Source organism: Bos grunniens, chromosome 4 (genome assembly GCF_055505025.1).
Source record: "Bos grunniens cultivar Pamir isolate PY7600 chromosome 4, Bosgru_T2T1.0, whole genome shotgun sequence".
NCBI lineage: Eukaryota > Metazoa > Chordata > Mammalia > Artiodactyla > Bovidae > Bos > Bos grunniens.
Window position 1 is genome coordinate 25,762,421 of NC_141168.1, and position 27,968 is coordinate 25,790,388.

Here is a 27,968-nt window from a genome sequence, read left to right on the forward strand (position 1 = left end):
ATGTTGAAGTATTTAAGGTAACAAACATATCTCCTCCCTTCACCGGTTCTAAAGCAACAGGGTAGGGGGTGGTGGGAGAGGGGCAGGGGGTAGGAGCAAGAATCAAATAAGTTCAAAGTATCTGTTTTGGCTGGAGGCTAATTTTGCGTCTGTGGTTGGGACCTGAATATAAATTCGGCTTTTTAATACATCCCTCTAGTCCCCAGGTAACTTACCACCTGTTGCCGGCAGGCTGTTTGAGAAAGCAAGAGCCAAAACTGAGATACCTATCCTTGCTCTGCACTATATGCCACTACTTTTTCTTTGCAGAAAAGGAGGGAGGGTGCTACCATGCTAATACTTCCAAAAGCATAGAAGTTTCTGTTTTATAACAGTTATTTTATTATTTTATTTTTGGCCATGCTGCAAGACATGTGGGATCTTGGTTCCCCAATTAGGGACCAAACCTGTGCCCCCTGCAGTGGAAGACCAGAATCTTAATTACTAGACTGCCAGAGAAGTCCCTTATAAGCAGTTAGAAATAGGAAGAGAGGAAGAAAGTGGTTCCACAAAGAGTTCTCCCTGCCTGGTGCCCTCACCTAAACCTCTTTGTACTGAGGTGACATCTCCCAGAATGCACTTTGCCACCCCCAAGCACCCCATCCTCACCACCCAGCATTTACCAGGACTGTGAGGTCTCTGTCTAGACATGGAAAGCTGTGGAGGCAGGAGGGCTGAGGAGGAACCATTCTTAGTTCTCATCAGAGAGCAACAGCCAAGGGGTAATCAAAGGGATGACCGACTTGAGTTTTGGTTGACATAGTCCCTGTGTTTGGAAAGAAGACAGTCAGTGGGGAGTGTGGGATGTACTCACATTATCTTCTCTCAGATGGTCTCCGTTCAAGGACATCCTGGCTTTGCTGTGAATTCAAGTTTAGTAGGTTTTTTCGATCCGACTGATCTGCCTTGTAATTGGCCGCATGGGCTTATTTATTAAGCTTTGATACTTTTCATGAGTTCCTAATCTTTTTCTGTACCTTCAGAAGTTGCAGTTTAGGTATTTTAAGGTAGAATCTCTTCTCTCTTTTCTCATCTCTTGCGCTGATTTCTGGTGTTCCTTTCTCCTGGTTCTTCAGCCTCTGGTTGGCAAATCACTCCTGTTCAGCCTTTTTGTTTGCCTGTTTTTTAACTCCATCCACTTGTTGTGCTCCTTCTTTGGTGTTTGCTTGGTCTGAGGCTCTGTCCTGTGCCTTAGCATCATTTCAGCCCACCATTCTTCTCTTGAGCTTGTCTACTCCAATATCTTCAACTAGCACATGTACATGAGGCTGATCCCCAAATGTGTAATTCTTTCCCAAACCTCTCTTTTGAGCCCCAGACCCATACTTTAAGCCATTTACTAGACACTGTCCCCACCTGCACCTGGTACTCAATTGACCAAAACTAAAATTCATCATTTATCCCCCAAACTGACTCCATTTCCTTTATTCCACATTTTGGTAAATTACACCTACATCACTCAGGCTAGCAATGTGACTATAGTATTCATGAGAGCATGGATCCAATTGGTTACTAAGTCCTACTGATATCACCTTTCTAACGTATTTCAGATCTTCTTTTATCCTTCTTCACTGCTACTACCTTTCAGTTCAATCGCTCAGTTATGTCCAACTCTGAGACCCCATGGACTGCAGCACACCAGGCTTCCCTGTCTATCACCAATTCCCAGAGCTTTCTCAAACTCATGTCCATAGAGTCGGTGATGCCATCCAACCATCTTATCCTCTATCGTCCCCTTCTCCTCCTGCCTTCAATCCTGCCTTTGGAACTTATATAAGTTCAGGGTTTTCTTGTTTGTTTCAAACAACAGAAATGAACTGATTAAGCAAAACAAGGGATTTATTTGAAAAGACATTAGGAAGGCTGATAGAGTTGAAGGGAGAACTGAATAACCCCACTTCATGGAGCATAGATCTGGGGCATCTCTGGGGGCCTTGGCAGATGGAGTTCAGACTTTCTGTCTGTGACACTGCATTGGGTAACTCAGCTGCAATCATCTTTCATCTCTCTGTCTTTATCAAATGTTCAGATTCCTAGTAGAGAAAACCTGGTGGGCCATCTTTGAGTAAGTCATCCAGGGTCAGGCACAAGTGAGTGGCACAAGTTCGTGACTACTATAGACTCTTATAACTTCTCAACCCTTCCTCAGTACTGTCACAGCCTTCTTAAAGTCCTCTTCATCTTTCCAATCTATAGTTCACACCACCACCATTTTCATATTTTAAAAATAAATCTTGTTCAAAGTATCCCTACTTAACATCCTTCTGTAGTGCTTCATTATTCAGAGAATAACCTGTAAGTTTCTTCTAGAGACTTCACTCTAGGATTTGGATCCTGGCTTTCTCTCCAGTCTCATCTCTTGCTACCTTTTCACGAAATCTCACCTTCCAGGAACACTGCGGTTACTGGCAATGCTCCTAAATGAGTCGTGCCTTGTTCTGTGTTCATGATTTGTGTGTGTCCCTCCCTCTTCTTTTCACCTGGTCTATACATTCATCTTTCCAGACTCAGTTTAGACATTAATTCCAAACCTCTTCCTGTCTCTTATCATCCAGGTTAAGTCCTCTTCCCCTCTACTCCACTAGCATCCTGAATCTATGTCTAACATACACACTGCAATATGTTGCATTCAGCCCTCTCCTTGTCTTCTTCTTGGTTAAAATGTGAGCTCCTTGAGGTTGAAGAGTACATCTAATTTATATTTGGTTTCCATTACCTAGGACAGTGCCTAACATGTCACAGATATTTGATAAGTATATTGAAATAAATAAATCTGATTTTGAATGCCTGATGTATAAAGCAGAGCTTACTGCCTAAGGGGCAAACACCCTACATATAAGAAAAGCACACACAAAACAACAATTTACTATGTAATTTCATGCACAAAAAAACAGAACCTGCAGGCTAGAGTGTGAGATTGGATTGATATGAAAACTTTTCTCCCAAGAAGAAAGATCTGAGAAGTAACATAAAGAGGAAGACTCAAATGGATTGAAGAGGTTGGGAAGAGAGTTTGGAGTTTGGAGAATGAGAGAAATAAATGCTTACTTTATAAATGTGTTTGAGGGATAGGCTAAAACCATCAGCTAGGCAGAGGCTGATTAAGATACAGTGAAAATATATCCTTACTGTATTGCACAGGGATATTGCACAGGATATTCAGTATCTTCCAAAATGGAATAGAATATGAAAAAGAATATATATGTATAACTGAATCACTTTGCTATACAGTAGAAATTAGCACAACATTATAAATCTATGATACTTCAATAAAATTTTTCTAAAGATACAGTGAAAAAACCAGTATGTGGTATGTTGGGGAGTCATAGGTTAGAAAAACAAGTTGGAGCAGATTGTAGCAGATTTTGTTTAAAATCTCTGGGTTTTCCATTCTCTGACTCCAACATAGAACACCTCAGCATTCTAGATTGCCTTTTCATCACAAAACCCTGTGTCTCCTCTAGAATATTTTGAAAATGGACAGTTTCCAGGTCAAGAAATCCCCGCTTCCGCCCTGAGCTAAGATTTCCCTATACCCTTCAAGGTATTGTACACTAGATCTTTCTATTCTTATTTTAGATGAAGTGTTTGTGTTTGTGTGATGTTTTTCCCCACCCTGGGTTGCAGACAAGCAGCACAAGCCTTGCACCCCCACTCCCCTCCCCCAATTTGCTGGCTTCCTTTATTTTAGTTTCAATCTAAACATGAGCTAGACCCACAATTCCAGAAAAACTAGACGAGAGAAAAGGATGAAAAGCTTACTAGTCTGTTTTCCTTAAAGGGGATTTGCACAGTTTAGCTCAGTTTAGTTATCAACTCTGGACAGTATGTTTAGTGTTTATGTCTAGACAAACTGCAAACAATCACCTATGGACACTATTAATACAATCTTTCCTCCAAACTCATAGGCTTTATTGGAGCTTTGGCTAATAGGCCTTACCGCAAAGAGTCGGGCACGACTGAGCAACTGAACTGAACTGAACTGAAACCTCTACTTAATTGTCAGAAGGAAGTGAAGCCACTCAGTTGTGTCTGACTCTTTGCGACCCTTTGGTCTGTAGCCCATCAGGTTTCTCCATCCATGGGATTTTCCAGGCAAGAGTACTGGAGTGGGTTGCCATTTCCTTCTCCAACTTAATTGTCTGGGTCTCCTTAATTTGACCTCATTCTACCTCTCCACTTTTATATGTTATTACTTCAAACAATAATAGCAAAAAAAAAAAAACAGAGCAAAAACAAAATAACCTTCCAGTCAGGCCTAATAACTGGAAAAATATCATATTGAGAGGGGAGGTATATAGTACAGAACAGCTACTCCTCCAAATTTCACCCACAACTGACACATGAATTTTTTATTAAGGTCTTTATGTAGGTAAATTTCACCACTATCATGGAATTGGAATGTCACCTTTAAATCATTTTGTTAACTCCATTTTTCACAAATGAGGAAATTGAGGCCCCAAGAAATGAGTTGATTTACCTAATATGTTAGCATGTAGTTGTCATTATTTTTTCATATGTAACAATCACTTCCTCTTCCTTCCCTGCATTTACCAACTAAAGTTAAGTTCTTGAGGACAAGGATCATCACATCTCATGTATTTTCTGCACTCACAAGGGCACTGCTGTCTCCTCTTGTTTCCCATCCAGGATCAAGAAAGGGGCTGAGCACACAAAATGTGCTAAGAAGAGAATGTTTGCATTGAACTGAACCCCCTGCAGAACGTGGACGATTTAGAGGCACTGAGTGTGGCCTCTGGGTGACTACTTGCCTTAGCTGGTCCACTTAGCAGTGAACAGCAATGGGCCAAAGGAGACAGACCAAGTGTGTAGTCTTGTTTGCCCAGCTAAGTTATAAATACCTCCATATACAGACCTATTTTGTAGCCCATATCACTTTGAACAGTACTAGTCACAGAGTAGATACTCAGTTAACAACATTTTAGAGACCTCTTTGGTGATCCAGTGGTTAAAACTCTGTGCTTCCACTGCAGGGAGCACAAGTTTCATCCCTAATCAGAGAACTAAGATCCTGCATGCTACGTGGCATGGTCAAAAAATAGAAAAATTTACAGTTCTCAGATCTTGGGCTGGGCTTCATGCGGCAACTAGAGTAACTTTACCAAAAAAGAAAGCACCGGGCTGTCAAAGATGGACACTGCTGGGTTGAAGGAGCATTTTTCACGTTGATCTATGCTTTAAATTGGCCTTGAACAAGAGCATCTGAGATCTTCTGCTGCCTTTTAGATACCAAAGAATCATTTTGAAAAGTGCTACAATAAAGCTGATAATATAGTGGGATTTTTGTTTTTCTAATTTTAGTTTTAATTGGAGAATAATTGCCTTACAAAGTTGTATTGGTTTTGCTGTATAACAATGTGAATCAGCCATAAGTGTGTATATATATATATATATACACATATATGCATATATCCACTCTCTCTTAAGCCTCCTTCCCACCACCACCCCCAAAGCTTATAATATAGTGTTAATTATTGGTTAATTAAGTTAATAACTTAAAGCAATAGGACACATCAAAAGGGTACCAACTCTGCAATGATAAGGGGATGAATTTATTTTGGTCTGTCCACAGTGTGTCACCTGCTCTGCTGGGGACTGTTTTTAAGACCTTTGGCCTGAGTTGATGATGCAGCTTCTGGCCAGCAATAGATGGAAATGAGCCATCCTTGGATGGATTTGATCCTGGACTGGGGATTATTTGTACCATGCTATAGCCAGGTGACCTAGCAACAATATAGCTTGGCTTTTTCTACTTTTATTATTTTGGTCCTTACTCTGCCACCCTCATTTTTAAAGGGGAGAGGTTTAGTTGAGGTAGTTCCAGGATCCTACTTAATTTAAGCTAGTTTAAACTCCAAACAGAAACCAGGTTATTTATTTTCATCATTAACCCAATCTTATTGATGTGCATCTTTCACTATATTTGAACAGTAAATGGACTTCCTAAGAATTAGTCAAGGAATCCAAAATACTTTGTTACTAAATATTGCAACTTTTGCACCCCCTCCCTTTTCCCCAGAGGGAACTGGTATCTGGGGGAAGGGAGGTGGGAAAGTAAGTGAAAGCATAGATTACGAGAATATTTGTAACTGATGATTATTTTTATTATCTTAATTCTAGGTAGGGAAACTTAGCTATGCTTAGGTACATGAGGGAACCAGTAATCCAAGCAGTCATTAAGAATTGGAAATTTAATTGTGACGTTTCACTAACTATATCCCTTCTGGTGGAATTATTGGCTAATTATTGGCAAAGACAGAATTGTTTCCATGTAGAGAAGAGTAGGCAAGTAGGTCTATAAAACAGTATTTGTAATTTAAGGATATTATCATGGTCCAGTTGCACAAAAGCATTTGCTTAAACAGTCAACTAGACCAGTTCCTTGAGTGGTCTAAAATTTCTATTTTTTTATTGAGGTATAGTTAATGTACAATATCATATATGTTTCCAGTGCACAACATGGTAATTCACAATTTTTAAATGTTATAACCCATTTAAACTTATTATAAAATATTGGCTGTATTCCCTGCATTGTACAATATATCCCTGTATTTTATTTATCTTACACGTAGCAGTTTGTACCTCTTAATCTCCTTCTTCTGTCTTGCCCCTCCCCCTCCTCACTCCCCACTGGTGACCACTAGTTTGCTCACCATACCTGTAAGGATGCTTCTTTTTCATTACAGTCAGAGTTTTTTTTTTTTTTTTAGATTCCATATAGAAGTGATATCATATAATATTTGTCTTTCTCTGTCTAACTTACTTCACTTTAACATAATACCCTCCCAGTCCATTCATGCTGTTGAAAATGCACCAATTTACATCCCCATAAAGAATATATGAGGGCTTCCTTTTTTCCACATCCTCTCCAGTAATTGTTATTTGTGTTCTTTTTGATTACAACCATTCTGACAGATGTGAGGTGATAGCCTATTGTGGTTTTAATTTTCATTTATTAAAACTGCTACTTTAGGAGAAATCAACTTATCAATTGTCACCATGTCTCTAAGAGATCCTGCTTGCTAAACTCTTCAAAATGAAGTTTGGTTTTCCCCTAGCATGCAGGCTGAATAATGAATCCTTTTCTTCGCTACCCATACATGTGTAATTCAGTTCAGTTTGGTCACTCAGTCATGTCCGACTCTTTGTGGCCCCATGGACTGCAGCATGCCAGGCCTCCCTGTCCATCACCAACTCCCAGAGATTACACAAACTCATGTCCATTCAGTCAGTGATGCCATCCAACCATCTCATCCTCTGTCATCCCCTTCTCCTCCCACTTTCAAACATATGCAATTAATGATCACCTAAATTGGCTCCTTTAAGTCACGTCCCCAAACTTCATTGAGGGAGGTCAAGAACGTGTAGAAGACCACACGTTTGGGTAAGAAAATATAACTGGGTATTCTGCCTCTTTTTTAGGTCTCAACATGCCAAACCAAGGACTTTCAGAACTAGCCCAGTTACGTTTGAGAAAGAAATATTTTTTGATAGTGATGAGGTAAGAAAGAATATTAGCAATGCTCATTTATAATCTTTCTTTGGAGTCGCTTAGAGTACTTTATAAGCTGGGTCTCACAAACTTCCTGTTGAAAAGCAAAAAGTAGTTAAGATTTATATAGAAAGCAGGTTAATTTATCTAATTTAATGAAAGAGAAACAGAGACATAGAAAAGGGAAGAAAGAAAGTGAAGTTGCTCGGTCGTGTCCAACTCTTTGTGACCTTGTGGACTGTAGGCTACCAGGCTCCCCCGTCCATGGGATTTTCCAGGCAAGAATATTGGAGTGGGTTGCCATTTCCTTCTCCAGGGGATCTTCCTGACCCAGGGATTGAACCTGGGTCCCCCGCATTTTAGGCAGATGCTTTACCATCTGAGCCACCAGGGAAGTGGAAAAAGAAAAGGGAAGAGAAAGGGACATATCAACAAAGAATCACGGCTCAAAACCCAGGGACCAGAAATCTATGTTAGGGCATGAGTGAGCATTAAACCCTGACTTAAACTAGATATTGTGATCACTTCTTAAAACAAAACTCCATTGGGTAGCTTGGTTACTTCCCTAGGTTTATCATATTCAGGTAAATTTTCTGGGTCAACTTTTATTTCATCAGCCAGAGATAGTGCAATTCAACGTAAAACTAAAAACATACTTCAATTTAGACATTCTTACGCGCGCGCGTGTGTGTGTGTGTGTGTGTGTGTATGTGCTGAGTTGCTCAGTCATGATTGACTCTGTAGTCCCATGGACTGTAGCCTGCCAGGCTCCTCTGCCCATGGAATTTTCCACGCAAGAATACTGGAGTGGGGTACCATTTCCTACTCCAGGGGATCTTAGTTAACTGCTGGAGACTAATTTGGAAAAATATATAATACCTCATAAAAATTCCCAGAGGCTTTGCCCCCCAAAATTAATTTTAAATATACTGTAAAAGAAGTCTTTGCATCTTCTCCCCCCTCCAATTTTTTCCAAGATGTTTATGATTCTAAATATTATATATCACATCTGCAAAGCAGGATTTTCAAAAGTATTTTTGTTTTGAACCCAGGGACTCCAGTTTTACAAAAAGTAGTATAAATTAAATCAGTACATCTTTGGATTTGTCCCCTATTGATTCCCACCGTCCCTAAAGGAATGCATGGCATGGCTCTGCTAGTCCTTCTCCTAGTCCTCCTCCAACACCTGAAAATTGCCAGCTCCTGGCATTTTCCTCCTGGAGCATAAGACCTCCCCTCACCACACAGTTCTGTTGCTCCTTACTATCTCCCTCTTTTTCATTCACCTTCTTACTCTATTCGCCTGTGCAGTTCCCTTTCTTCTGAATCTCATCTTACCCTATCACCTTCTTGAGAACAGGCGATCTTTAGAAATGCTGATCCACACATAAGACTGTGCTCTTTATCTAATTTCTCATTAGACCAAGCCCAAAGGAGGTAACTCAGAGCTTTTTTTAATCTCCTTGTGCTCACATCCCTTTGACCCATTCTTAGATTATCTAGGGCCAGACAACAACCCTGGAGTCAGCAGGAGTTGGAGCAGGCCCAGCGACTCTACCACTAGGCATGACACTCAGACAATCCACCAGCACCACCACTGGTAGATAAATGCAAAGTGGCAGTCAGAAGGGTTGGGGCTTCCCTGGTGGCTCAGACGGTAAAGAATCTGCCTGCAATGCGGTAGATGTTGGGTTTGGTTCCTGGATCGGGAAGATCCCCTGGAGAAGGGAATGACTTCCCACTCCAGTATTCTTGCCTGGAGAATTTCACGGCCAAAGGAGCCTAGCAGGCTACAGTCCATGAGATTGCAAACACTCAGACACAACTGAACAACTAACACTTCCACACTTTTCAGACAGAAGGGTTACCAAAATTCAATTACTCTTTGCTACATTTCTAGAAGAATCATAAATTGCAAAAATATTTTTAAAAAAATGCAAAGCGCACCGCTGTTCCTCCCTTCCTGTGTGCCACCCCCCCAGCCCAGCAAGCAGTTATCCCCAAGACTTCCTTCCACTCAAAACCCTTAAGTTATTGGCCTTCTGTAACTTGCTTTTCTCCTTAAAGATTGTCCTTCATTTTTTTCTTCTTTTTATCTGATTTCCTTCCTATAGAAATGGAAAAGGCAGAGGAAAGAGGTGTAACCCCTTGGGGTGATTTGTCTAAACTTTGATGCCGTCCTTGTCTATTTCACCACTTCACCTCCTAAGGACCCCTAACATTTCACACAGCCGGTCCACGTTTCCATGTACAAGCTGCCCTGTCAGGATGCCTTAGAACTTAGCTCTACATGCTATGGCTCTCATTCCAGCAACCCAGGGTGCAGAACATGAAGTTCTTCTCACTTAATTTGAGTTAGAGACCAGATTTTAGCTGGATTAAGGTGAAGTAAGGAATGGAATATTGTTTAGGATAGGCGCGACTTGAAACACTAATATTTTGTTTATTGTCTCTAGATTATTGATGCAGTCGGGCAATCAAAATTTGTTCTAAAGAACCTGCACCATTACACAGTCCATCCAAATTTGGTAGGTGATAAAAAGCATTCCCCCACTATCTCCAAGAGCAAGTTTCAGCTGTGGTGCCGAGGCCCAGTGCAGAGAATAACCCAAGTGCTTCCAAGTGCCACCAGCTACTGTGACTGTGCATCCTCCTGGGACCTGGAAGCAGAGCTAGCTGTCTCAGGGCGCTGATGGGAATGGTGGAGAGGGAGGAGGGTGGGGCTGGGAAGAAAGTGGGCCCTGCAGCTGACATTTTTTTCTTTCTTACTTTGAGAAAACATATGTCTAATCAGGAAGTGTTCTGTTTTCTCCCCCTCCTTTCCTCCCTCTCTAGTCCCCTGCCTTCCCCCTACTGATGGAAAAGGAAATTTAGTGGGCCTCCCCCTTCCCCCACCACATCTAAAGTGACATGCTCTTTTTGTGACTGTTTTTCCTTTTTGACATTGTGCTTGTTCTGCCTTTAATGTGGTTGTGCCTGGAGAAACGTTGGTGGGTGGGAAGAGGTGGATGAGAGCTGTGTTGGCCTCCTCAGGGCTCCCTGGGCTCAGAGATTTGGTACCTTATGGTCCACTGTGCCTCAGTGTTGTAGAGAAGGCCCTTTAGGTTTAACATAGAAACTTCTGCTGGCCCTATTGTGTTGGACACAATGTTACACTTTTTCACAAGAATTAAGTCTTCTCTGTTCCTTTTTATGTGGAAACTTTCCCATCGCATTTCCTCGGCCCCTTGGTGGATTTGCAGGGAAATGTTCTGAGAGGAGAAACGGACTGAAAGCTTCAGACATTTTCTGTAAAACAAGTTTTTGAGCAGATTTAGCCAGGCCCCGTCCAGCTTCTCTGTCCCTAACCCATAGAGGCAAAAGATTAGCTAACCAGTTAATCTGCCCTTGATCTAATCCCTTTGTCTCTCTGGAAACCTTTCTGTCTGCTCAGGCCCAGTACTATGAGCCTTTGAAGCCCACTGCACTGCAGAAATTCCTGGCTCGAAACAGGAAAATTCAAAGCTTCACGTTAAAAGTAATAGAGTATGATCAGGATAAGACCTTACTGATTCTGACCAACAACCCACTTCCCTGCCCGATAGATCATCAAGGAAAGGACGTCACACCAAAATACTTTTCCAATGAGTTACTGCTCAAGGTAAGAACACCTGGGGAAGTTTCCTGGCATCATGAGTAAGGATCCTGAGGAATTTAGCAGTTAGCTTGAAGAAGGGAGCTAACTTAACATGGAAGATGGTACTCAGGACCAACCACTTCCTTCTTATTCTTTGCCACATGCTTCACCAAATAGAATCTGAGGGTCTGGGAAATACTCAGAATCAGAGCAGTACAAACTTGGGTCATGAAACTTCATTCATTGCACAGAGAAAAGAAGGTCTTTATTAAAAAATCATTCTTCCTTGATCAAAGATATTTAATTTGTAATTAACGAAGGGTAAACTAGCCACTGGCTTTATAATTGAGTATAAAGTGCTGTGCTTAGTTGCTCAATTGTGTCTGACTCTTTGTGACCCCATGGACTGTAGCCCACCAGGCTCCTCTATCCATGGGCTTCTCCACGCAAGAATACTGGAGAGGGTTGCCATGCCCTCCTCCAGGGAATTTTCCCAACCCAGGGAGTGAACCCAGGTCTCCCACATTGCAGGCGGATTCTTTGAGTATAAAGTAGCAACAGATAAATCTGGAAATGACAAGTAAGGAACAGAAACGAATCTAAAGGGGAAAGAGTTATGCTCTCTACCCATAGCTCTTGAGTATCAAGAGGGAAGAGGAACAGAAAATTTACTATCACAGCAGCCAGATATTTGGGACTCTGTTATAAACTGTTGTTGTTGTTTAGTCACTAAGTCGAGTCTAACTCTTTGCAACCTCATGGACTGTAGCCTGAAGATGCCTCTGTCCATAGGATTTCCCAGGCAAGAATACTGGAATGGATTGCCATTTCCTTCTTCAGGGAGTCTTCCTGACCCAAGTATTGAACCCACGTCTCCTGTATTGGCCGGTAGATTCTTTACCAGTGAGCCACCAAGCAAGCCCAAGACAATTGCTAGATATATACTAAGCTAAGAACTAAAATGTAAAGGTGATTACAAGACAGTCTCTATGTTGAAGGAATTTGGAGTCTAACAGGAGAGACAAATCAATAAATGAGATATACAAAGTAATTATTAATATAATATACTAGGATATGTGAGTAATAAAAGAATATACAAGATATACTAATATAAAGTAGGGAACAATATCTTTGTTGGAGGAAAGGAGATAATCAGGGAGGTTTGGCAAAGGAGGTGAACCCTGACCAAAAATAAAAGAAGATATTCCAATCAATGGGAAAAGCAAAGGCATAGATTCATGAGAAAGTGAGGTGCATTTAGGGGAATGTAAGAGAGTAAATGGTGGTAGTGGAGAAGACTCTTGAGAGTCCCTTGGACTGCAAGGAGATCAAACCAGTCAATCCTAAAGGAAATCAAGCCTGAATATTTGCTGGAAGGACTGATGATGCTAAGGCTGAAGCTCCAATACTTTGGCTACCTGATGTGAACCAAAGAGCTGACTCAGTGGAAAATACCCTGATGCTAGGAAAGATTGAAGGCAAAGGAGAAGAGGGCGGCAGAGGATGAGGTGGTTAGATAGCATTACGGACTTAATGGACATGAGTTTGAGCAAACTCTGGGAGATGGTAGAGGATAGGGAAGACTGGCATGCTGCAGTCCATGGGGTCGCAAAGAGTTAGACATGACTTACCAACTGAACAACAACAAGAAGAGAGTAAATGGCAGGAGTTTAAAAGTATAACCAAATCTGCAGTTTAGAAAGACCTTTTTTGGAAGTTGAGCAAAAAGTATATTAGTTGCAGAGGAGATAAAAATCAGAAAGATTAACTATCACTCAACATTCAAAAACTAAGATTATGGCATCTGGTCTCATCATTTCATGGCAAGCAGATGGGGAAACAATGGAAACAGTGATAGACTTGATTTTCTTGGGCTCCAAAATCACTGCAGATGGTGACTGCAGCCATGAAATTAAAAGACACTTGCTCCTTGGAAGAAAAGCTATGACAAACCTAGACAGTATATTAAAAAGCAGAGACATTACTTTGCCAACAAAGATCCATCTAGTCAAAGCTATGATCTTTCCCGTAGTCATGTACAGATGTGAGAGCTGGACCATAGAAAAGGCTGAGCACCGAAGAATTGAAGCTTTTGAAGTGTGGTGCTAGAGAAGACTCTTGAGAGTCCGTTGGACTACAAGGAGATCAAACCAGTCAATCCTAAAGGAAATCAACTCTGAATATTCATTGGAAGGACTGATGCTGAAGCTGAAGCTCCAGCATCAGGTGGCTCCAATATTTGGCCACCTGATCAAAGAGCCAACTCATTAGAAAATACCCTGATGCTGGGAAAGATTGAAGGCAGGAGGAGAAAGGGAGGACAGAGAATGAGACGTTGGATGACATCACTGACTCAATGGACATGAGTTTGAGCAAGCTTCAGGACATGGTGAAGGACAAAGAAGCCTGGTGGGCTGCAGTCCCTGGGACTGCAAAGAGTCGGACACGACTGAACAACAACTATATTGTTGCTACAATTGTCAAGGTGAGACATGCTGAAGAATTTAATTGTCAGCTAAAAAAGATACACAACATGAGAGTTGTGAGTTAAGTTTTATTTGGGACAAAATAAGGACTTCAGCTCAGGAGACAGCACCTCAGATAGCTCTGAGAGACTGCTCCAAAGAGGTTTTGGAGGGAGGTCAATAGAAAAGATTTTGGTGAAAGGGGAGTTCAGTGCAATCAAACACTTATTTTACAAAAGGTTTTCTGCTAGTCATGAGGGGCTAATGTCACCATGAAGGGATTTAGTTCTTTTCTAGATATGAAGAGAGGCAAGGGTTGGGATGTATAGTCAAAGCTTTGGTTGTTCCAGTACTCATGTATGGATTAAAGAACTGACTCATTAGAAAAGACCCTGATGCTGGGAAGATTGAAGGGAGGAGGAGAAGGGGATGACAGAGGATGAGATAGTTGGATGGCATCACCAACTCAATGGACATGAGCTTGAGTAAGCTCCAGGAGTTGGTGATGGGCAGGGAAGCCTGGCATGCTACAGTCCATGGGGTCGCAAAGAGTCAGAGACATGATTGATAGACTGAACTGAACTGAAGGAATGGAATAATGAAATCGGTTCCTGAAAATATCTATCTAAAGACCTGTTCCACCAGTTTCCCTGGAGCACACAGTGGCTCTCCACCCTGATTTCTCTTCAGAGAGTGTTGAAAATCAGAAGCTGCAGTAGCACAGGATTCAGTCTCTGCCACTGCTGCTGCTGCTAAGTCGCTTCAGTCGTGTCCAACTCTGTGCAACTCCATAGACGGCAACCCACCAGTCTCCCCCGTCCCTGGGATTCTCCAGGCAAGAACACTGGAGTGGGTTGCCATTTCCTTCTCCAATGCGTGAAAGTGAAAAGTGAAAGTGAACTCGCTCAGTCATGTCTGACTCTTAGTGACCCCATGGACTGCAGCCTACCAGGCTCCTCTGTCCATGGGATTTTCCAGGCAAGAGTACTGGAGTGGGGTGCCATTGCCTTCTCCGAGTCTCTGCAGAGGCAGATGCAAATGCCCTTGTTGTTGTTCAGTCACTGGCACATGCTCTTGGCAAGTGCCAATTTGCACTTGACAGGCCAGTGCCAATTTGTAGTTGACAGAACTAAATCAATAGCAGAGAAAATGAAGAAAACCAATTTAAGATATATCTAGGAATCATGATCTAAAAAAGATCTTGAATTCCCTGGCAATCCATTGGTTAAGACTCCGGGGTTTCATTGCTGGGGGCCCTAGTTCAATCCCTAGTCAGAGAACCAAGATCCCACAAGCCTTGTGATGTGGCCACAAATGTGTGTGTGTGTGTGTGTGTGTGTGTGTGTATGTCTTTCTTGTAAAAAAGATCTTGACAGCCATTAGAGTGGGCCTAATATAACTAGAAGAAATTAAATAAGTGAAAAAGTTCACAAAAAATCTAATTATAACAGAAATATGATGCCCGGAGTGGAATTACCCAAGATAAACCATTATAATAACATGTGGTTAATTTAGAGTTAGCATTTCCTCCACTGCTAGATGCATGGCAGTGAAAGATTCTTTTCCAAACAGAGGATAAAATGCTAACACTCAACAGTATATGCTGACAAAGGAGTTAATTGATTCATGGCCTACGATTTCTTGGGTCTCAGAATTTGTGCCATTTGAGCATAAGCTCAGTGATTGTTCTCCTGGTAGTGGGTAATATACACTGAGAGGAACAAATGCCAGGCCAAGGTTGCCTTGCTCAAGGTAGAGAAGCAAATACAAGACTATCATGTAACCTTGGGGCAAGAAGAGCTTCCTTCCAACAGCTGCCACTTTGTGAGCCTTGCAGGTCACATGTGGGACCTGATCCTATTCATGAGTAAATTGCAGTACAGCCAAATTGTATTAATAGACAGTGGTAAGGCTTTGATTGTCGAAGACTGGCAGCGTGGTAATTTTATGGGGCTATCTGGAACAAGTCCAAGAAGATGGAAATGTCCAATATCTAGAATGCCTCTTGAATATTCATGCTGCATCCCTCTTGTCTTACTAGACAAATGTGGCACTCTTTTATGAGCCTAAGATTATACACAAAAGAAGCATTCTTTTGCTACATCCAGACATGTGTATAAGAGTGTGGGTTTTAGCAATCAAGTGGAAGAATGGACCAGACATGTCTATCACAGTGGTTGTTATACTCACAGCCCTTTCTAAGTAACATGACCCTACCACAGTTTGTGAAGAAAGGCCATATTCTGAGTACTTCCCTGGTGGCGCAGAGGTTAAAGCATCTGCCTGCAATGTGGGAGACCTGGGTTCGATCCCTGGGTCGGGAAGATCCCCTGGTGAAGGAAATGGCAATCCACTCCAGTATTCTTGCCTGGAGAATCCCATGGATGGAGGAGCTTGGTGAGCTACAGTCCATGGGTCGCAAAGAGTCAGACACAACTGAGCAACTTCACTTTCACTTTCAGACTCAGTTTTCTAAGCCTACCTAGAGCCAGAGGAGGACACCAGACCCAGGGAAGCCAATCTCATAGGCTGCTTAGTGACCTGTGCTATAGATTGGTGCTGTTAAACCAAACCAACCAAAAAAAAACCTGAAACCAAACCAAAACCAACTGAGGCCAAAAGCTTGGCATTAGTACACCAGTACTGAAGCAAATCTCAGAGACAGAATTTTGGGTGAAATAGAAAAGAATAGATTTATTGCCCTTGACTAAATAAGATTACAACTTGAGAGTTGTGAGTTAAGTTTTACTGGGGGCAAAATGAGGACTGCAGCCTGGGAGGCAGCATCTCAGATAGATCTGAGAGACTGCTCCAAAGAAGGAGCGGGGGAAGGTCAATATGTATAAAATTTTGGTGAAGGGGGAGTTCAGTGCAATCAGGCACTCGCTTTACAAAAGGTTTTCTGCTAGTCATGAAGAGGTGATGACTATGAAGGGATTTAGTGCTTTTTTAGATATTAAGAGATACAAGGATTGAGATCATAAATTCTGTTCCTAAAAATACCCACAGCCTTGTCTAACTCAGTGCAAATATGAGCCACGCCATGTAGGACAACCCAAGATGGACGGGTCATGGTGGAGAGTTCTGACAAGATGTGGTCCACTGGAGAGGGGAATGGCAAGCCACTTAAGTATTCTTGCCTTGAGAACCTCATGAACAGTATGAAAAGGCAAAAAAGAAATGACACTGAAAGATGAACTCCCCAGGTCAGTACGTGCCCAATATGCTACTGGAGAAGAATAGAATAACAACTCCAGAAAGAAGGAAGAGATGAAGCCAAAGCAAAAACAATGCCCTGCTGTGGATGTGACTGATGATGGAAGTGAAGTCCGATGTATAAAGAACAATATTGCATAGGAACCTGGAATGTTAGGTCCATGAATCAAGGTAAATTGGAAGTGGTCAAACAGGAGATGGCAAGATTGAACACTTTAGGAATCAGTGAACTAAAATGGACTGGAATGGGTGACTTTAATTCAGATGACCATTATATCTACTACTGTAGGTAAGAATCCCTTAGAAGAAATGAAGTAGCCCTCATAGTCAACAAAAGAGCCCTAAATGCAGTACTTGGATGCAGTCTCACAAATAACAGAATGATTTCTGTTCATTTCCAAGGCAAACCATTCAGTATCAACAGTAATCCAAGTCTGTGCCCCAACTACTAATGCCAAAGAAGCTGAACAGTTCTATGATGACCTATTATGCCTTCTAGAACTAACACCAAAAAAAAGATGTCCTTTTCATCATAGGGGACTGGAATACAAAAGTATGAAGTAAACAGATACCTGGAGTAACAGGCAAGTTTGACCTTGGAGTATAAAATGAAGCAGGGCGAAGGCTAACAGAGTTTTGCCAAGAGAACGCACTGGTCATAGCAACATCCTCTTTCAACAACACAAGAGAAGACTCTACACATGGACATCACCAGATGGTTATAATGAAATCACATTGATTATATTCTTTGCAGCCAAAGATGGAGACACTTTACACAGTCAGCAAAAAAAACACTGGGAAGTGACTGTGACTCACATCATAAAATCCTTATTGCAAAATTCAGACTAAGTTGAAGAAAGTAAGGAAAACCACTAGACCTTTGAGGTACGACCTAAATCACATCCATTAGGATTATACAGTGGAAGTGACAAATAGATTCAAGGGATTAGCTTCCAGGCAGGCTGGAATCCCTACAAATAGAATGTGTGAAGAACTATGGATGGAGGTCCATGACATTGCAGAGGCGGCGGTGATCAAAACCATCCCCAATAAAAAGAAATGCAAAAAGGCAAAATGGTTGTCTGAGGAGGCCTTAGCTGAGAAAAGAAGAGAAGTGAAAGGCAAAGGAGAAAAGGAAAGATATACCCATTTGAATGCACAGTTCCAAAGAAAAGCAAGGGGAGATAATATCAGTGATCATTGCAAAGAAAAAGGGGAAAACAATAGAATGGGAAAGACTAGAGATCTCTTTAAGAAAATTAAGAGATACCAAGGGAACATTTCATGCAAAGATGGGCTCAATAAAGAACAGAAACGGTATGGACCTAATAGAAGTAGAAGATATTAAGAAGAGGTGGCAAGAATACACAGAAGAACTATACAAAAAAGATCTTAATGACCCAGATAACCACAATGGTGTGATCACTCACCTAGAGTCAGACATTCTGGAATGTGAAGTCAAGTGGGCCCTAGAAAGCATGACTATGAACAAAGCCAGTGGAGGTAATGGAATTCCAGTTGAGCTATTTCAAATCCTAAAAGATGATGCTGTTAAAGTGCTGAAGTCAATATGTCAGCAAATTTGGAAACCCCAGCAGTGGCCACAGGACTGGAAAAGGTCAGTTTTCATTCCAATCCCAAAGAAAGGCAATGCCAAAGTATGTTTAAACTACTATTCAATTGCACTCATCTCACACCCTAGCAAAGTAATGCTCAAAATTCTCCAAGCTAGGCTTCACCAATACGTGAACTGTGATCTTCCAAATGTTCAAGATGGATTTAGTAAAGGCAGAGGAATCAGAGATCAAATTGCCAACATCAACTGGATCATAGAGAAAGCAAAAGAATTCCAGAAAAACAACTACTTTTGCTTTATTGACCATGCCAAAGCCTTTGAGTGTGTGTATCACAACAAACTGTGGAAAATTCTTAAAGTGATGGGAATATCAGACCACCTTACCTTCCTCCTGAGAAATCTGTATGCAGGTCAAGAAGCAACAATTAGAACCAGACATGGAACAATAGACTGGTTCCAAATTCAGAAAGAAATACATCAAGGCTGTATATCGTCATCCTGTTTATTTAACGTACATGCAGAGACGTACGTATGTACATGATGTACATACATCATGAGAAATGCTGGGCTGGATGAATCACAAGCTGGAATCAAGATTGCCAGGAGAAATACCAATAACCTCAGATATGCAGATGACACCACCGTTATAGCAGAAAGTGAAGAAGAACTAAAGAGCCTCTTGGTTAAAATGAAAGAGAGAGTGAAAAGCTGGCTAAAAGTCAACATTCAAAAAAGTAAGATCATGGCATTCAGCCCCATCACTTCTTGGCAAATAGATGGGGAAACAATGGAAACAGTGACAGAATTTATTTCAGCTCCAAAATCACCACAGATGGTGACTCTAGCCTTGAAATTAAAGGACACTTGCTCCTTGGAAGAAAAGCTATGAGAAACCTAGACAGCATATTAAAAAGCAGAGACATTACTTTGCTGACATAGGTCCCTCTAGTCAAAGCTATGGTTTTTCCAGTAGTTGCATATGTGTGTGAGAGTTGCACCATAAAAAAGACTGTGCACCAAAGAATTGATGCTGTTAGACTGTGGTGTTGGAGAAGACTCTTGAGAGTCCCTTGGACTGCAAGGAGATCCAACCAGTCCATCCTAAAGGAAATCAGTCCTGAATATTCATTGGATGGACTGATACTGAAGCTGAAACTCCAATACTTTGGCCACCTGATGCAAAGAACTGACTCATTAGAAAAGGCCCTGATGCTGGGAAATATTGAAGGCAGGAGGGGAAGGGAAGGACAGAGGATGAGATGGTTGGATGGCATCACTGACTAAATGGACATGGGTTTGAGCAAGCTCTGGGAATTGGCTATGGACAGGGAAGCCTGGCGTGCTGCAGTCCATGGGGTCATACAGAGTCGGACATGATTGAGTGAATGAACTGACTGAAAAACACCCAACTATCCAAAGACATGTCCCACCAGATTCCTGGGAGCACAGAGTGCTTCACTCCAAACTGAATTCCCTCAGGAGGTGTTGAAAGTCAACAGCTGCTGTGGCACAGTGTTCAATCTCTGCAGAAGCAGATGGCAAATGCCCTTGTTGTTCAGTCACTGGCAATGCAATTGGTAAGTGACAATTTGTGGCTGACATTGCTTTGCTAGGCAAAGGGGGCACACAGTGGGCTCCTACGCTGAGAAACTGTGTGTCCCAACCTAGGAGGATTTGATGATGAGTTTTATAGGAATAGTTCATGAGTGGGGTTGCTGATAAAATTAGGCTGTGTGCAGGGCCTGAATGCTTTTAATTTTGTCTCAGGTGGTCTTGATGAACTTCTCTGGTTCCTTTAATCTTGCTTCAGGTGGTTTTTTGACTACTCTTCCCTTGATTAGCAACTGTTTGATAATCCGGGAAGGTCATGGAGGCTGGAGTCCCTACAAATGAGAAATAGGCGACAGAAAGATTTCCGTGCCCAGGAGCTCCCAGGAGCTTAGTTTGGTAACCTACCAACAACCAAAATCTTTGGGCTAGTCAGATTCTTGCTTCCAGGGCTCTGAATTGGGAAAGGAAAAGATTGAGAGTGTGTGAGGAGGAGGAGAGTGTTGAGATTGGAGGAGGGCATGGTAACCCACTCCAGTATTCTTGCCTGGAGAATCCCATGTATAGAAGAGCCTGGTGGGCGACAGTCCATAGGGTCGCAGAGTCAGGTATGACTGAAGTGACTTAGCACACATGTGCATGTGGGAATAAAAACTGAAAGGACATGGAGAGGAGGGACAGAGAAAAGTCAAACCATGAGTAAGAAGGTAGTAGGTAAGTAGGGGAAGATTGAAGCAAAAGTTGTAGGTTAAAAAAAATGATATTCAGGGCAAAAGTAAGGAAGGAATGCTAGAGTGAGAAGGAAGCAGACAGAAAGAAAGTAGGAAACATGTTAATGGATAATGCTAAATGATATGAGACAAGATAGACAAGCTCATGCAGTTGGGGTCCTTAGCTCGTGCTGCTTTGGATTCCAAATAATGGTTTTATTCTTGTTTTTTTGCTCTAAAATCTAGCTCTGCTAAGGTTTCTGCTCTTTTGTGGTCAGATTATTGGCTATGACAGGTCCTAGCCATAAATGGAGGTAACTTAAATGAATACCCCTATTAATGGAGGTAACGTCAATGAATCCTGTTCCTCAAAATGAAATAGTTTCAAGAGCATGAGAATCAAAAGGACATGGTTCAACCACAGGATTTTTATAAGAATTTATGAGATTTTTATGAGAATTAAACAATAAATGTAACAGATATAGCAAATAAATACAACAAAATAACCAATTAATGTAATAACAAATATAAAAAAAGACATGGTTAATTCATCAGCAAGCCTTTTAAAAAAGAGGTTTGAAAATTCTGAGCAAAAAGGTTCAGTACAGGTCAACTAATTAGTTTGGTTATTCATTTATTCTGTCATTGTTTTATTCGTTCAATAACATTCATTGAGCACTTACTATTTGCCAGGCAATGTTATGTGGTAGGGATCTATCAGTGACTAAGTCAAAGTTTAATTCCAGTGGAGCAGACAGACAATAAGCAAGTCAACAATTGCACAGAAAGTACCTAATGTAATAAGTGCCCTCAAAAGTAGGATAAAGGAGTGGAGAGTGATGGGTGTGGTTTTAGACAGAGTAGCTAGAGAAGGTTCTCAGAAGCAGTGATGACATTTGAATAGGGACTTTAATGAGATATATCCTGCAGCTGTCTACACCTAGAAAATTGTTCCCATTTCAGATGGCCACACATTAGGAAAAATCTAGTTTGTAACTTTCTCAAATGAGTTAAAATGAGAGAAATCAGGAGAACAGGGAATAACCCAAAGCCATGTCATATGAAAAAATGTTGGCAATGTTAATCCTGGAAGAGAGAGGGAACTCAGGGGAAATGTGACAGATTTCTTTACATTATTTAAGGCATCTATGAAAGAGACACTAGATTTGTTCTGTTTGGAGTTGTTGCTGTTGTTCAGTCACTCAGTCATGTCTGACTCTTTGTGACCCCATGGACTGCAGCATGCCAGGCGTCCCCATCCTTCACTATCTCTTGGAGTTTGCTCAAACTCATGTCTATTGAGTTAATGATACCAACCAACCATCTCATCCTCTGTCACCTGCTTCTCTTCCTGCCTTTCAACTTTCCAAGCATCAGGGACTTTTCCAATGAGTCAGCTCGTTGCATCAGGTGGCCAAAGTATTGGACCCTCAACTTCAGCATCAGTCCTTCCAATGAATATTTAAGGTTGATTTCCTTTAGGACTAACTGGTTTGATCTCCTTGCTGTCCTCTTAGGAAGACTCTCAAGAGTCTTCTCCAGCACCACAGTTCAAAAGCATCAATTCTTTGGTGCTCAGCCTTCTTTACAGTCCAACTCTCTCATTTGTACATGACTATTGGAAAAACCATAGTTTTGACTATACGGATCTTTGTCAGCAAAGTGTTGTCTCTGCTTTTTAATACTCTGTCTAGGTTTGTCGTAGTTTCCCTTCCAATGAGCAAGTGTCTTTCTATTTCATGGTTGCCATTTGGACTGTAGGGTAGAAGTTACAGGGTGTTAGCAATCAGCTATTAATTAAGTAGGTTAGGTTTTTAGAGATAGGAAGATTGACCACTTGATAATGATATGGAGGGGATAAGATGATTGGTTAGACTTGATGACCTTTATGATCCTTTGAAAGTCTTTGATTCTATGACTTTAATAATGACAAAATTATTACGTCACAAAACATCCCATTCTGTGGCCTTTTCACTGCAGAGAATAGGATGTGAATGAGACAGCCATCTCTAAGAAAGGTGGGTAGCATCCCATGGATCAACAATATTTCCCAAAACAAAAGAAAACAAAACAATATTTCCCAATTTATCACCAAATGTTTGGTTTCCTAAGCACTTCACTAAGTGAATCCTCAAAACCCAGGGAATTCTTCCACTTACACACAGGGCTCGTGTGCAAGCTTAATCGATGACTTTGGAATCTGACCAAAATTTGGACAAATCATCTGGCTGTGAAATGAATATGTGTCAGCCCACTTAGGGAATTGCTTTTCTCTTCTTTGGGTTTCTGTACCCCTACTTCCCTCTTTGGCAGGTCTTGTTGCATGAGTTTAGGGAACTGAAGCTTAGTCCAGGAACCTAGCTCTGCCTTTAAGCCCAGGGGACTCAGCTTACTTCCTCACTTTCTATTCTTCCCATTGCTGCAGGAAAGTCATCAGCACAAGCCCACTGAGAACTTCTTCCTACCCTTGATGCCTCAGAAAAAAAATTTAAGATCTGGACTGAAACCAGTATTCCCTTTGATGCTGTTGGAGGACACCAAATCCAAGCGAGAACAATGGTTTAGGTGAAGTCCTGGGTCTTTCTTTCCTTTTCCTTATTCATGTCACTATCTCTCTTCAATACAATTTAACAAATACTTTTTGGTTATAGGGAATGTGGAAAACTGTATAACAATAAGACAGCTTTCCTACGTGACCCCCAAGCACATTTCCACCTTAGCGACAGAGAAACAGTAATGCAAACTAAGGTTTTTCACAAGAGATGTAGTCAAAGGTCTATGATTTGAGGAACCGACAACAAAAAATCTCCCTCAGTGCATGTTAAGGATTGTGGTATAGGAACAATCTGATTTGAAACTGGTTATAGGAGCAGCCTCTATCTAGTTTGGAGAGGAGAGAGGAGATTCTGGAGTTCCTTCATAGACTTGCAATGCTAGGTTCTAGAAGCATCCCTTCCACTGAACAAAACTGCCACTCTGTACCAATGAACACCCTCTAATTGTGTCCTTTCTTCTTCCCTAGAATCTGAGGATGTAGTTCCTGGTTCCAGTAACCCCCTACCCCTACCTCACCCCCACGCTAGGACCTACTAAGTCAACTTTCTTTGTTAAGGTTTTCCACTGACAATGATTTCAAGAGTGAAGGGAAGTATTCAAAGGTCTACACTCTGAGGCAACAGAAGAAAATGTACCCTCAGCTCACCTTTGCTTCAGTCTGTAAAAAATATATGAAGAATGATGGTAAGGTCCTCTCTTTCAAAGCAATGCTTTACAAGACAGCGACATGGGCAGGAGGGACAACCTATAGAGATGAGTGATGAGGGCAAATCAACATCTCTTTTGGAGGTTCCAGAGACTGTTTTTCTGTGTAGCATGGAAGCCAAGAACAGATAGAGGCCTGAGTGGTTCTAGGCTTTTGACCTTGTGTAAATCCTTAAATTTCAAGAAAGTTCCAGCATAGTGTTTCCCAAACTACATCACCCACCACGTTACTAGTTTTGGTCAATGTGTTAATTGCCCTATAATTTACTTAATGTTTTTTCTTTAAAAGTATTACTATTTTTTGGTTTCATCCTAATTATTATCCTATGTTATTATTCTATGTCCTATGTCCTAATGTCCTATGTTATTGACATCATGGGTTTGACATACTAACACATGGGGTTTTTTCTCCTCTTATACATTTAATTGAGGTTTCCCTGGTGGCTCAGATGGTAAAGAATCTGCCTGCAACGCAGGAGACGTGGGTTGGGAAGATTCCCTGGAGGAGGACATGGCAACCCACTCCAGTATTCGTGCCACCATGGACAGAGGAGCATGGTGGGCTACAGTTCATGGGGTTGCAAAGAGTTGGAAATGACTGAAGGACAAAGCACAGCGTACATTTAATCAAATTCATAATAATTAAAATTTAAAATGTTTACGTATCTCCCAAAACTACCCGGTGGTGTGCCTATCACACTTTGAGGAAAACTGTTCTAGAAGGGCCAAAGGATAAGCTGTGAGTCTCAAAGGTCCATGAGTCTCCTTGGGGCTGAGGCAGGACAGTGTGGAATAAGGGATAAGGTAGGGGTGCAAGGTAGGGGATGGCTTCCCTGGTGGCTCAGAGGTTAAAGTATCTGCCTGCAATGCAGGAGACCTGGGTTCGATCTCTGGGTTGGGAAGATGCCCTGGAGAAGGAAATGGCGCCCCACTCCAGTACTCTTGCCTGGAGATTCCAAGGTAGGGAATGAGGTAGGGGTGCAAGAAGAATGCTTCTCACAAAGTGTCATTGATTTAGCAACATTTATCAGGCACTTACTAAGTGTTGGATATTTATCAAGCACCAGTAATAGCACTTTCAGTACATAGGATAGATGGATGGCCAGATCACTAAGGGCTTTGTCTATTAGTATAAATAAAGGCTTAGGTTTTATCCAGCAAGTGTTTATGACCCACTGAAGAATTTCAGAGCACTGAAGTCACCTTTGTGTATTAGTTTAATCAGTGAGTCCCCAGACTTCCCTAGCCTATGGCTCCAAAATAAGGTTCATTTCTCCTCTGGGGTTTCTCTCCTTGAGCAATTTCTGAAACTCCCAAAGGTATGCTTCCCTGTTCTCCAAGGCCATTCTAGTGACAGCCAACCATCCTCAGTTCCAACACTCACAGCTCCAGAGGCGTGAGGGCATATTTTACCATCCCTTACCTGGCTTCTTCAAGCATCTCTGCTCCTCCTGGACCTATGTGCCACCTCACCCAAGATCCACCTACTGCCTCTCTTAACTCCCTGTGCTTGAGCGTTCAGTTGTGTCTGACTCTTTGTGACCCTATGGACTGTAGCCCACCAGGCTCCTCTGTCCATAAGATTTTCCAGGCCAGAGTATTGGAGTGGGTTGCCATTTCCTTCTCCAGGAGATCTTCCTGACTCTGGGATTGAACCCATGTCTCTCACATCTCCTGCATTGCAGGTAGATTCTTTACCACTTAAGCCATCAGGGAAGCACCCTCTTAACTCCCCATATACAGCTAAACCCAAACTGTGGCATTAAATAACACTTCATAGAGACTTCCCTGGCAGTCCAGTGGTTAAGCCTCTGCACTTCCAATGCAGGGGGTGTGGGTTTGATCCCTGATCAGGGAACTAGATCCCACACGCTGCAGCAAACAGCCAAAACAGAACAAACAAACAAAACTAAAACCCAAGACACTTCACAGATGTGGACAAAAGTTCAAAGATGGCAGAGTCATTATCTTGTTTTAAAAGGGGCCACTCAGGGACTTCCCTGGTGGTCCAGTGGCTAAGATTTCACACTCCCAATGCAGGGGGCTCAGGTTCAATCCTGGGTCAGAGAACTAGATCCTACATGCTGCAACTAAGACTCAGGGCAGCCAAAAAAATAAATATTTAAAAATAAATAAATAAAAAGGGCCACTCTTAGGCTCAGCCTCAACCGTCCCTTCCATCCTCCAAGTTCCTTCACACTTACCAGCAGGTCCCCAGCATATTATCCATTCTTGTGAGTCTCTCGGTTTACATTCACCATCTCTGCCTAGGCTCCCAATACTTTGGCCCATGAGAGTGGAAGAGGTTGCTCCTTTCCCCTAAGCCTTTTTATTTTCAGGCCCAGAATAAATAAGTAGGAACATTTATTTCCTTCAAGGGAAACTCTACATGGAAAGCAAGGTTTGAGCTTTATGAGCCAGAAAAGGCAAGCATAATAGTATACTTTGTAAAACTGGAGTTAAATCTCAATTGATACCATATGCAGCATATCAGCAGTTTAGCTTAAATCCATATTAGAAGAAAGAATTTCTCCAGGGTCTAGACTCTAATCTGGATTAGGATTTTTCTGATTTTTCAAGGCCATGATTCTGTTAAGGTAACTCAATTTACACTTCTAAACAGAACACTTAATATCTCAGTCTGAAGAATTTCTTAGAATTATGGTAACTTTACAGTTTCCCTCAAGAAAAATGAATGGCTATTTACCTAGGTATCTAAAGGGCCATTACTGTGCTTTTCCTAAACAATCTATTGTGAAGTTGATGCAGTGTCTCTACTTCACGCAAAAGAGAAGTTAGCAAGCCCTCCTTCCATCCATAATGTTCCATGTTTCCCAGGCATCCAAACAAAAGGTTACATAGAAAACTGTTTTGATGGGGGCCATGAAGGCTGGTTAGGAGGCTGTCCAAAAAACAGACAGGACCTGAACTAAGGCAATAGCAGTAGGAATAAGAAAACAGATTTAAGGGATATGGCATAATGCTTCAGAATAGAGGGGAGGGATGGGAACAGGACAAGCCCACAACAGAGGCGTCCAAGAAGGGCTGAAATTGAAAGAGAATCTGGAAAAAGTGATACTGAAGCCAAAGGTAGAAACAGCTTCTTAGTTACACTCTCAGACAGGAGAACTGAAAATCAACATACATTTTAGGAAAGGGCTAAGAGGAGAGGAATATGAACGCACAAGTGAAAGTACCCTAACTTAGTAAGAGTTATGTAAGTGTCAACCCCCTGGAGAAGGGAATGGCAACCCACTCCAGTATTCTTGCCTGGAGAATTCTGTGGACAGAGGAGCCTGGTGGGCTATTGTTCATGGGGCCGCAAAGAGTTGGACACGACTGAGCAACTAACACACACACAAACACACAAGTGTCAAAATGGTCACAGATGGAATCATTTGAAAGGGGTGGGATTAGATAGGGAAGATCCTAAACTGGTAGTGTTTTAAAGTGTGTCTTGATGAAGGGAAGAATTATAAACAGAGTTGGGAATGGTGGTCAGTTGTCCAAAACCTACCCTTCTTGCTCTGAGTAAAGACCAGCTTTCTCACCCCTCCAAATAGGTCTCTTTTCGTTTCTCACATTATGTGTCCTCCCTCGGGAAGTCCATTTTCACGAAGGTGCCCTGTGCTTTGTTGCAGTCTCCAAGAAGTCAGGGAGCGACTCGCCAACTTCCCAGATGATTTGGGAACCATTAACCCTTTCATCACTCCTGGAGAAGAAGCCCACCAGAACCGCACCAGGAGAGAGCGAGTTCCGCAATGGAAGGGCCCAGCAGTGGTTTATAAAAAGCGCCATTGTCATTAAGTGAAAACAAACCCTACATGGCCCCCGCTTCTTCTCCAAAGACTGAGGGGCCTGCAGAAGTCGCCACCTAGGGCGTGCCAACCAAATAAAATTTCATTCTGCCCGGTCCGGGCGTGGGCTGCCGGTGGCTTGTACGGCGGGCCGGGGCTAGCCCCCAGCTGCGACCGGTCGCTGTAGGGGCGGAGATGCGCTCCGGTGGGACCCACCGCTGGCCCCG

The 27,968-nt window shown here is 42.0% G+C and overlaps 1 protein-coding gene across 1 annotated transcript; it reads left to right on the forward strand.

The window, feature by feature from the left end:
- TSGA13 (testis specific 13) lies at positions 1–27,857 on the forward strand. The gene is made up of 7 exons (XM_086398059.1): positions 1–17; positions 7,483–7,561; positions 10,009–10,080; positions 10,986–11,192; positions 23,109–23,248; positions 23,796–23,923; positions 27,586–27,857. The coding sequence occupies exons 1-7, from the start codon at positions 1–3 to the stop codon at positions 27,753–27,755; spliced, it is 813 nt and encodes a 270-aa protein (XP_086254185.1). The 3' UTR covers positions 27,756–27,857.
- The last annotated feature ends 111 nt before the right edge of the window (positions 27,858–27,968 follow it).

Bases quoted from the DNA above. Each gene is read 5' to 3' on its own strand.
- TSGA13 (XM_086398059.1), top strand. The intron at 7,562-10,008 runs GTAAGAAAGAAT...TATTGTCTCTAG, and splicing joins TATTTTTTGATAGTGATGAG to ATTATTGATGCAGTCGGGCA. The intron at 10,081-10,985 runs GTAGGTGATAAA...CTGTCTGCTCAG, and splicing joins ACACAGTCCATCCAAATTTG to GCCCAGTACTATGAGCCTTT.